Source organism: Dendrobium catenatum, unplaced genomic scaffold (genome assembly GCF_001605985.2).
Source record: "Dendrobium catenatum unplaced genomic scaffold, ASM160598v2 fragScaff_scaffold_560, whole genome shotgun sequence".
NCBI lineage: Eukaryota > Viridiplantae > Streptophyta > Magnoliopsida > Asparagales > Orchidaceae > Dendrobium > Dendrobium catenatum.
In genome coordinates this window covers 185551-197216 of record NW_021319022.1, presented here as the reverse complement: position 1 = coordinate 197216, position 11666 = coordinate 185551, and the positions used below count along the sequence as shown (strand labels likewise).

At 34.3% G+C, this 11666-nt stretch overlaps 2 protein-coding genes across 7 annotated transcripts in view; one reads left to right on the top strand and one right to left on the bottom strand.

The window, feature by feature from the left end:
• LOC110113026 (glycine oxidase) overlaps nt 1-6342 on the top strand; it is a 38370-nt gene extending 32028 nt beyond the window's left edge. Inside the window, exons 3-9 of one of the 2 annotated variants that reach the window (XM_028694797.1) lie at nt 2245-2459; nt 2560-2630; nt 2741-2900; nt 4281-4452; nt 4815-4970; nt 5078-5166; nt 5956-6342. In XM_028694797.1, coding sequence (XP_028550630.1) covers nt 2245-2459; nt 2560-2630; nt 2741-2900; nt 4281-4452; nt 4815-4970; nt 5078-5166; nt 5956-6054 — 962 coding nt within the window. In that variant the 3' untranslated portion in view covers nt 6055-6342. The remainder of the gene's footprint in view (nt 1-2244; nt 2460-2559; nt 2631-2740; nt 2901-4280; nt 4453-4814; nt 4971-5077; nt 5167-5955) is intronic. The other variant, XM_028694798.1, reaches the window with a different exon arrangement.
• A 2313-nt stretch (nt 6343-8655) lies between these two features.
• The window catches only part of LOC110113027 (ATPase family AAA domain-containing protein At1g05910), a 39943-nt gene continuing 36932 nt past the window's right edge, over nt 8656-11666 (bottom strand). For all 5 annotated transcript variants that reach the window (XM_020845437.2, XM_020845436.2, XM_020845439.2 and 2 more), the window contains one exon: nt 8656-9293. In XM_020845437.2, coding sequence (XP_020701096.1) covers nt 8896-9293 — 398 coding nt within the window. In that variant the 3' untranslated portion in view covers nt 8656-8895. The remainder of the gene's footprint in view (nt 9294-11666) is intronic.

Genomic DNA, 11666 nt, shown 5'->3' with positions numbered 1-11666 from the left:
AATAAGAAAAGCGAGCGGAGGCCGGGGCCGAATTTTCAGAGCCCACATTCTTAAAGCTTCAATCATTTTCAATCAACACATTTAAAATTCTCCAAAAGAATTTTATAATTATATGGATTATTACTTTCAGATTTGCAATGAAAATTTACACATATAATTACCCAGTTTAATCCTTCCAAATCCTCGATCCTTGGAGCAACCTCAACTTTGAGTTCCTACAACTTCAACAAAAATATACCTTCTATAAAAACGTGCTTTCATAACAAAATTGAATTAAATTTGTATAATATGAGAGTCACTTACAAAGGAAAATGGAGATTTTCTCAAAATCCCTAAATCCTTCTCTCCGAAAATTCCTTCCCCTAGCCTTCGATTCCTTCTTTTATCTTCAATTTAATGTTTCTAATGATTAGAGAAATAATTAGGAAACAATTTATACAAAAAATTATAAAACAAACCTTTTCCCTTTTTTCCTCGTCGTTCCTCTCACTCGTTGAAACTTCTCCCAAATTTATCTCACCTTTAATTGTGGGAATGAAAAGGAAATGATTATTCTCATCCTTTAACGTAATTGATTGATAAAATTGAAAATAAAAAACGAACTTACCTCGCTCTCCCGCACGCAGCCGTCCGTCCGCTCCTCTCTCTGTTTTGCAAACAGCAAAGTCGGCCCCTCTGTTGGGGTCACGGCTATTAAGCAGTTTGGTTGAACCGGCCCAGCCTAAACCGGTTATCACACTTTCAACGTAGTCTTCTACGGTCTGATTGCTATCTAAGTTGAGGTCGAAGAACGATGATTTGAGGATATCAACTTGGCGTTGATCGTTGTAAACAAACCCGTGATTAAGTTTTTGGATCCGCCATACATGGGTAGAGAAGTTTATTAAAGTATTGGAGAGGGAGTGGTATTGATTCTTCTCTCCTTTCTTCCTTAGGTAACGTATCATGCAAGTATAATGGTGGAGAGGGGAGTTGGGTGGTCGGCCAAGACTAAGAGGGAAAGTTCTTTTCACAAAATATGAAGTTGAATTTCAGATTTGAGTAGGAGGGGATTAGGATTTTGAATTTTGAATTTCAATTAAGGGGAGGGAAAGGAAAGACACTCCTTAAAGAGAGAATTGATTTAGGGTCCAAGAAGGGTGGAATTTAATGTGAAGAGAGTGGGGGAAGGAGGGAGGGGCCGGCGGCATATTTAGGTAGGGTGGGGCTTGGGGGAAGGGAATTATGGCTTGCCTTATCAAGAACCTCAAATTGGGAATAATTGATTTAAATCAAATCCAATTTGAAATTAATTAAACTTGATTTAAGTAACTTTCCTAAAATAAGTCATCGTATTTTAAGAAATAATTTCAAATTCAAAATTAATTGGAAATTGAAATCAATAACTTATGTGTAATAAATTGAAAGTACTAAATAGGGATTTGAATTTTTGGAGGCAAGGGGAAGGGGATGAGGCCCGCGGCTAGGGTTGAGCTAGGGTTGGGGCCAGCGGTTTGGAGGAGGGAGGGAGCCTTGAAGTTGATGGTTTTGAGAGGAAGGGAGGGGCCTTATGGCCGGCAGCTTGGAGGTGGGAGATGGGAGGCCAGCCGGGTTGTGGTGGTGGTGGGGTTCGACCAAGAGAGGGAGGAAGGGAGATATGGTCGGCAGTTTGTGGGGGAGAGGGAGAAGGGGAAAGAGGAGGTCGACCACGAATCCGGATGCTTCCCGCGGTTGGTGGGTATTGTGATGCCCTCACCTAGGGATTTCGATCTCTCCAAGAACTCTCAAGCTCTCCCAAAATATACAAGTGCAAAAATTTCTTGTAATAATATTCATTAAGCATCATAAGCCTAAAAGGAGGCTATAAATAGTCCCCAAATACAATAATAGAACAAAAGACAATATTGCCCCCTGGGGTCACAAACACCTATTCCCTCAGGTGATGGTAAAATAAAAAAATAAACAACAATAAATCAAATACAATAAATAAATAAATAAAAAGCGGTGTAATCGTGGCCATCGATCGTCGGCCCCGTCTTTGGTAAACTCTCCAATCGCATTGCCGTCTCCCATATCTTTGATGATCATCATCATTAGCATTCCTAAAAAAGCAAGTTATTTACTATTTTTGTTGTTGGATTGTACCATTGTTCAATTCAAGGTATGTTGAGTATTTAATACATTTTAAACTGAATTGACTCGTCATGATATTGTTTGGGTAAAATATGAGAACATTGTTCTGTAATCTGTATTTTTTATCAATAGGAAGCTTGTTAATTGGTAGAACATCGGAAGAACTAGCCATCTTGGAGGAAAGAGTCAGGCTTCTTTCTTACACTGGGCTGAGAGTAGAATTCTTGTCTTCGAATTCTTTGCTTTCTAGGGAGCCATCACTTGAAGTTGGAAAAGAAGGTGGTGCTGCATTTTTTCCAGATGATTGCCAGATAGATGCCTTTAATACTGCTAGTTTCATTGAAAAGGTAGCGTGGATGATTTTTTTGTTATTTTTAAAAAAATCAGTTTGCTAATTATTATTGTAGTTAATTAGGGATTTTTGATGAAAACAGACTATTGTGTTAGGGTAATAATTGCTTTGCCTCTAAAGGAAGATACGCTGAATTCTACAATGACCCTGCAAAATGCTTAGTCAGGTTTCAATCTTTATGCCCTTTCATTATGTAACAGAATTGTTTTTTAAAATGTATTATTGCCTTGTAATTCTCAAGACAAATCAGCTTTTTGAATATTTAATACTGCGCAGATCAGAAAGAAATGGAGAAGCTGAAGCTATTCAGACTTCTAAGAACATCCTGTATTTTAAGAAGGCTCTTGTTCTTGCGGCAGGTGCTTGGAGTGAGTGTTTGATGAGAAGCCTTTTTGTTGAGACCGACATTGTCCCAGTACCTGTGAAGCCCAGAAAGGTTTCTTTAAAAATCATCTTATGTGCCTTTTTCCTTTTAGTACATTGTCTAAGTGGTCATTGGGATCACTTTTGCTTATTTTATTTTATTTTTATTTTGTTTATATTTTAACATGAAATAAAACATGTTTGACTTCTTAAATATAGATTATTTTTATTTTTATTGAATATCAAATAAGTTGGTTTATACAATGATGGTGGTTGTCAGTAGGCATTGGCTAACAATGATGAAGATGGTAGTGGTCTACGACATTCATTGTTAGCTGTGCTAGTTATTTTTTAAAGCTCCAAAATATTTAAAAGTTGATGACTATTTTTAAAAATAATTTGATTTGTTTTCAAAAATATAAAATAAAAATAGCAGTGAAACACAATAAATAAATATGTTTTTTTTTTAAATGTCAAACAAGCCTGGTTATTGACATGCATAGCCTACTGTATTTGTGTATAGACCATTCTCATCTAGTTTTGATGTATTTAAGACAAAATTATCAAAATGGTCTCTCGAATTTTTATGAAAGATCAAAATGATCCCCAACTATATTAAAGAACTATTTTGGTTCATCAACTCTTTAAATAGGAATCAAAATAGTACCATACTATTTTAGTTCCTCTTTAAGAAGTTGAGGGACTAAAATGATCCTTTAATATAGTTGAGGATCATTTTGATCATTTATAAAGAGTCAATGAACCATTTTGATCCTTTCATGTATTTAATATTCCTGCGAGTTGTGCAACACTCATGCACATGATGAGCGTACCATATGTTTTTTGGAATCCAACACCATACTAGTTAACAAATAGTGTACCTCTTTTTAAATTTTATGCTTAACATTCGAAATATGTATACCTTAATTTTCTCCCATATTAGAATTTACAGAAACATTCTGTATGTTGAGCAAGTTAGTAAGATCATTATGTATGTACGTGCTTGTTTTCTATCTCCAACCCTTCTCCATGTGAACCTACAAATTATATTGAAGAATTTCTCAACGGCCAACTCTATGAATTCCGTACTAGAGTTTCCCGTTTTGCTTTGACGCAAGATATATTAGCTCTTCTGTTTCACTTGGTAAGTAGGAAGATATTGGCTCATTTATTTCCTGTGTTTAGCACTATGGATCATCACTTCACAATTTTATTCCTTGGCATTGCTGCTTGGCCAAGACTTCTGTTTGTTTATTTTCAATTCTGTGAAACTCAATATATCTAGTTTTCAATACTTATCTCCTTACTCCTGATGCATTCTTTTATAAATCAACTCGGACCATCAGGTCAAATCTGCACTGTATTCCACACTTTCCTTTTTATTCCTTCTCATTTCCTCATATCTACCAATACTAATCAATCAATAACTTGTTCCCTCTTTTCTTATCTTCAGGGACACCTAATTGTTTTAGAGAATTTCAATGGCATTCAACTGAACCATGGCCTAATGGAGGTTGGGTATATGGATCATCAGTTTGCCAGTTATCAGCCAGTTGACAATAAGCAGCACTTTTCCTCTGTTTCAATGACAGCCACAACTGATATGAATGGAAATCTTGTTTTGGGTAATTTCTTCCATGCTTGTTTTTAGCAGATCATGTTGCATTATCTTCCACAACTTCCATGGCCTGATTCTGCTGGTCGCTTTGTAGACTATAATTTATAATTACCTGTAGTTTTAGACTTTGTTTGGGACGGCTTTCTTACTGCTTCTTAAAACAGTTTTTCAGTACAAAAATTTTAAGTTTTGTACTAAAAAGTTAATTTAAGAAGCAGCAAAAAAACCATCCCAAACGAAACCTTATCCTTTAGATCGTTCTTTCCGTTCTTTTTTTCTTACTGCTGCGAGCTTCATTGCATTGATGATTAATTTTGTACAATTTAGTGCATGCTCAACTGTACTTCTTCAATCATTCTTCCATCTCAGGAAGCAGTCGCCAATTCTCTGGATTTTGCAAACAAGTAGAGGAACCAATAGTCAAGAGTATTTTAGAGCGTGCAGCTGAATTTTTTCCAACTTTAAACAATCTTTTTCTCAAGCTAAATGAAAATGGAAAGATAAGAGTAGGATTTCGTCCATATAGTAAGCCTTCATGTGGATACTTTACTTTTGTCGCTAAAATTGAATTGCTTTCATAAAAATTATAATGGGAAAACATGTAGGCTAATTTGGGAATCTTTTTATTTCAGTGCCTGATGGTAAACCGGTGATAGGGCCCATTCTCAGATTTCCAAAAGTTTTCCTAGCTACTGGACATGAAGGAAGTGGACTCTCATTGGTATATTTACTTTTAACTTGCAAATGCTTCCATGTTGAATGAGTTTTACCATTATCCTGTTAGAATTTTTTAGAGTTGCTACATTTAAAGATATTATCATATCAATATTATTTCATGTATTTAATATTTATTATAAAACTTTATAATATTTATTATTACATTTTTGAGGATCTTTTTTTATTGCATATTTCTTTTTTACTTTTTTCTCAATATATTTTCATATTCAATAATAAGGCCATTGTTGTTCTAGCTTTCTTTTAGCACAGCCATTGTCATCTCTTATTTTTTGAATCTGTGGATTTGTAACTGAAAAGTATCATTGCCAGTTTTGTGTTATGAAAATTGACCACTCATACAAGCCTTTAGTATAATCAGTGCCAAGTTCAAATGTTAAATAATTCCTGAAATGCTGATATAAGAATTCAAACCTTTGATGCTATCTCAACTATCTATCATTAGGCCTCTTTTAATTGAATTTTCATTACAGGGTTTCATTACTTTGGTGATTGTTATTTTCTTAGCTCAAGGTTTTGTTTGAGACAACTTTCTTACTGCTTTCTAAAACAGCTTTTTTGTACAAAAATTTCTTGAACTCGAATGTTGTTTTATAAAATAGAAAGAAAACTGTCCCAAACTAAAGATTTCATCGGGGACGTCTTTCTCACTGATTTTTAAAGCAACTTTTTAGTACAAAGATTACTAAAAAGTTGCTTTAAGAAGCAGTAAGAAAGTCATCTTAAACCAAGCTTAAGCATAAGATTTTGTAAACTCGCTTCTTTTGATTTCCAGGCACTTGGAACTGCTGAAATGGTTGCTGATATGATCCTTGGTAACCCAAGCAGAGTTGACTGCAAGCCCTTCTCAGTAGAAGGCAGGTTCAGCCATTGAGTTCTTAAAAGGTACTTAGAATAGAATCAGTGATTGATCACAGTAGATCATGACAGGTCGAATTCCAGGTTCTGAGTGAACCTGAAACATGTTTTATTTGAAGTCAAATAATGATCTTTCTAATGAAATTTTTAGAGTTGGAAGTTAATTAAAGAAAGCCTTTTTTTTGTCATTGATTTTTCATGTCATAGTTGAACATGTCTAATATTGTATGCTGTACAGGAATGGCAAGACAATATTTAGGGGCCGTTTGATCAACTTTTTTTTAAAAAAATAGAATTAAACATATTTTTGATTGTCTATCATTTTATTGAAAATCTTGTATGTCAATTAATGCATTGCATTTATTTTATTTTGTATTCATTGAATATCACATAAGTCATTTAGTTATAAGTTGTTTTTTTTTATTTTGAAGATCTGGGAAAGTGGATAAGAATCCATACATGAGAATAAGAGTGTAAATGAAACGGGTCGAGTATTTACCTCATCGAGGTAACCGTGTTGAGCTCTTATTGAGCTTGACTCAGGTTCATTTAATGAGCTCCAACTTGATTTGTTCCAAAATTAGTAGGCTCGAGCTCAGCTCAATTACTCGAGATCGTTCGAAAGCTTGAGCTTCACTTGAGAAATAATTAAAATTTTTTTGTATATGTTTTATTATATTATTTAGAAATTAATTTAATAATATGTTTTGATTTAAATAAGTGACTCGATGAGCTTACGAGCCGGGCTGAGTTGAGATTGGGATTGAGCGCATTTGATATAGGAGCTCATGCATAGACTTAAGCTCATTACGCAAAAAACTCGTCTCATGAGTTCATTAGCTAGTCAAATTCAAGCTAGTTTGTGAGCGACTAGGCTCACCCAAATTCTTATATGGGAATGAACTTAAGCAAAGAGAAATTTTAGTTTAGGGAGCACTGATTCCTCCAAAGTCGTTTGATGAGTATAATGATGGTAAATTTTTGGGGTTCTTATTATCATGCAATAATCTCATATTACCATGTCATTAAGCAATCAATGAGCTGATTATCATATTAAGGTCTTAAGGCCCCTATTGTGCTTTCCTAATCCTCAATCCATCTTTGATCTTCCAATGGATGTAAGCCTCATTCTAAATTATTCTCATGCTAAAAAATATACCAATCAAAATCAAATCCACTAACTAAAATCACATAAATTAAAATTTCCACATATGTTTTAAACCCAATGATTTTTTTATAAAAATTTTGTTTTATTATAGACAAGTTATATTTATTTTTTTTTCTCAAATGTTTCCCTTTTGTTAATCAATTTATAGATTTGAGAGATTGTGAACATAGTAGAAGGTTATCTTTCCACTACCCTACAAAGTTTTGGAAATGATCTGATTAGACTAGGGGTGTAAACGAGTTGAGTTGAGTCGAGTATTTGCCTTATGAAGCCTGACTCGTTTAATCCTTAATGAACTTGAGCTCGAGCTCGAGCTCGATTAGTGGGCTCGAGATCGACTCGTATAGAAAATATCAAACTCGAGCTGACTCGAAAGCTTGAGCTCGAGATCGAGATCAAGCTCGTTTGATATTATAAAAAAAATAAGTTGTCAAATATTATAAAAAAATAATATTATAATTATATCGAGTATCTTGATAAGCTTTCGAATCGAGTCAGGTTGAGCTTGAACTTGAGCTGAAGCCATAGTGCAGAGCTTTTCAATAGTAAAACCCTGATCAAAGACACCTAAAAAGAGATGATGTATAGATAGTAAGCAATGGTGAAATTTTGGAATGATACAACTTGCTAAGAGCATCCCTGACCTAAATTTCTAATAATTTGATTGTGGTGTAGTATGATATGATTTGATAGGCAATCTTTTGAATGGCATCAAATGTATAAATAAATGTGATTTTGACAATATGTCATAATTTTTACTAATTTAATTTATGAAATTTCTTGTTATTTTATACTAGAATGCTACAATTTGAATTAGAGTGACATTTCACTCTTCAAAAAATTGAAACATAAATCTTTAATTTTTATTTCTTCGCCTTTAAATTGGTATAGATCATTAAAAAATGCATCAAATATGTAAATTAGATCGTATTAAAAAAATAAACATGACAATTTACATACATAACACTCAAAATTTATTTGATTTACATAATGAAAGCTCAAATTTTATTATTTATGAAATTTAGTACTTTGTTAACAGAATCTTCAATGGCACTGTAGATTGCGACAAAAGCTTGTCATACAACCAAACTCCGCCCACACTCATTGTTGTCACCAACACAACCACCCATCCTTCTCCTTCACTTTCTCTCCTTTCTATTTTGCCTCTACCCCCTCAAATATATGAAGAAACCGCTCGTTTCCTCGCTTCCTCAAACTCGGCTCATTTACACCCCCTAACTATCATAACTTGTCAAAAATTTGAATGTATCAACTCACTATAAAATACAAAACTTAAATTGAAAAAAATAAAATAAAACACATTGCTTATATTTGATCCAATTTGAAGTCACAGAATAAAATAACATACTACATATAGCTATATCTTCCATCTTCTATTACATTGTTGAAATATATTTTTACAGAAGCTGCAATTACCCTCTCAACTCCTTGAAAAAGCTTTGAAACTTTCAATATAAAGAAAAAAACAATGGACTGGTTAAGAGACTAAATAATTGGGATGAGAATAATGAAGCTGATGGTAATATTACAGTGTACCATAATGAAATTTGTTAACACAGTATCCCAACTGGATAATGAAATCCATCTTGTTGGATGGCAAAGAAACTTTTCTTGTTCATGTACAATAGGAAAAAAAAAAAGGAACCTTATGATCTATGAAAAAAAAATTCAAAAATTCTCTTCATCTTCAACAAACTGCAACAAATGCCGCAAAATTGAAAGTCTGTGAGTCTCACTACCTTGTATTTTCACTTCCAAAACACTTCTGATGAGCCTGCAGTAGAGCCTCTCCAGCTGTGGCACCCCATAACCTTCACTGCGCTCCATCAACCTGCTCTTGACTGCTCTGATCTGGTCTGCGATGCCGGCATCGTTCGTCTCGGAATCTCGATGAAACTCGTCCTGAGAGATGCTGGCATCCATTCCTGATGCTTCTGTAAGTTCAGAATCAGGAGGGTTTTCAGCTCCATCAGCTTCTGCTTCTTGGGCTGAACTTATAATGGAGCTTGTTGGGTTTGATGGTTCTGTTTCCATTGCACCCTTTGATTTGTCTTCAGCATTTGAAACTAAATTTACATCAAATGGATATAAAGACATATTGAAAGTTATAATTTGACAAATAAGATATAAAATTATATTTGCTGTGAAATGATGTTTCTATCTTACCAATGCACATGTTTAAATTCTCCTAAATAAAATATTTAATGATTACTTCGGATAACTTACATGCATATAATTATTATTATTATTATTATTATTATTATTATTATTAGTAAAATGAATGCAGGGTAAAGTCCATTGATAATGGTTTCCGATGACTGGCGGTGGAAGTGGCAATCTTGTTTTGGATTAACTTTGATTTGGTGGAGAAATATCATCCTAGAAGGAAAATTAGGGCAAACCCTAATTTATGAAACCTAAGGCGTATCAGTTTCCCTTTGAAAATCAATGATTGAATGATAAAAATTTATGCTATTGCTTGAGTTCTTGGGAGATCTTGAGAGTGCTTGGTGAGAGAGCGAGATCCCTAGAAGAGGGAATTTGGATCACCCACCAACCTCTGAGACGGCCAGGTTCGTGGTTCATTACTCTTATCTTTTTTATTTCTTTACGTTCATCATCTCATCTCCACCTTCTAAACCCCTCATCACCACTGGCCACCTAATCCCATGCCAACTAGCCGCCGGCCTAGGCATTAATCCCATCTCCTTGAACCGCCGGCCACCTTACATCCACCCTCACCCGAACCCATTCCACCCGCCGGCCACTCCCCTTTGCCTTCCCCTCCCTCACTAATTGCTATCACACATTTCCTAAATTAACTCTTCATATTTTAAGGAACTCAAATAATTACAAAATTCAAATTTATTTGAATTTGGAATTATTTCCTAAAATATAAATCCTATATTAGGAAAGCTTTTAAATTCCTTCATATTTAAATTTTGAATTAAGCTTGGATGAAATCCTTCTTCCCAAATTTGATTCCTTAAATCAATAAGGCATTAAAGGCTCCCATAACTCCTCCCTCTATTCCCCTATGTCGCCGGCCCCATTAAATTCCTTTTGGAATTATTTCCAAAACTCAAGCTACCACTTTGGAAATAATTCAAGTCCTCTTTATTCCCTCTTGGCCGAAATCTCCATGCTCCCAATCTATTCAAAATTTTTCTAAAAGAGGATCTCCCCCATTTGGAATTAAATTAAATTCCTCCCTCTCTCTTGCCCGCCGCCCCTCTCTCTCATCCCCTTCATTAATTCTTTTCAATCAAGGGGAATAACAAATGAAGGATTTGAATTAAATCCCTTCCCAAAATCTGAACCCAAATTCCCTAATCTCTTTCTCCCATGGCCGGCCACTTATTCTCCTTTCTTCCTTGGGGGATTTTGAGATAAGCTCCTCTCTTTCAATAGGAGCCTTCAAGAGAAGTACCAACTAGCATGTTCAACACTTCAACGCTAGAAAAACTTCTTTATCTCTAAGTTGAACCTACAAGGAAACTACGACGAACTTCTTCAACAACTCGACTACTTGTTTTCGGACTTGGACTAAGGTGAACTTCTTCCCCTTTTTCAATTACCTTTCTAATCCCCTAATATTGTAGGTGATGATGATTCACACGGAGCTGTGCTTCACCTTTTCCTAAGCTTAGTAAACGCAGGATTTTGTTTTAGTAAACGTAGGCTTGAGTGTACTTTCTATGCTTCTAATCTTATTGTTAGATTAGGGATTTTTGTTGAAAGCTATTTAATTAGCATGATTGTTGAATTTCTAACTTATTTTGATTTTCCAAGTGTTTAGCAAGCGGCTTAGCCTAAACGTAGGCACCCCTCTCTTATTTTATTTTATTTTATCGTTTTGATTGCTAACAGTTTTAATCTTACTTGCTTAAATCAATAAGTTGTGCAAGCTCTTTTCAAAATTACTTCGAGCATTGTAGTCCTACATCAGAATGGGTATGAAAATATCCTATTTACTTGATTCCAATTCAGTTATTTGTAAAATTTGGAGTAGAATTAAATTATATATGTATTCAATTGAAATAGATAATAAGTGACACTTCATAAATTTTTTTTAAGATAGTTTATTAGATTTCTATCTATGATTTGAAAAAAAAAATTAACTACCGTTTGTTCTCGATTCGGTATTCTCTTGGATTCTTATTCACAACCTAACAAAATGATTTTTAGAATTTTGTAGCACCTCTAAACTTTCATAACATCAATCACCTTACAAATTTGGCCATGAAAAAGATAAAATAGATTCCTCATTCTTTTTCAATTAATGGTTATAAGATCTATTCAAGAGCCATGCCTCCAACATAAGCTTTTTCTACTTTATTGTTTAGCATGCGTGAGTAATTCCCTCATGTGAGGATGTTTTCCTAGTCCAGACATAAGATGATGTGCCAAAATAATAGCGCAAAAAAAAAAAACACAAC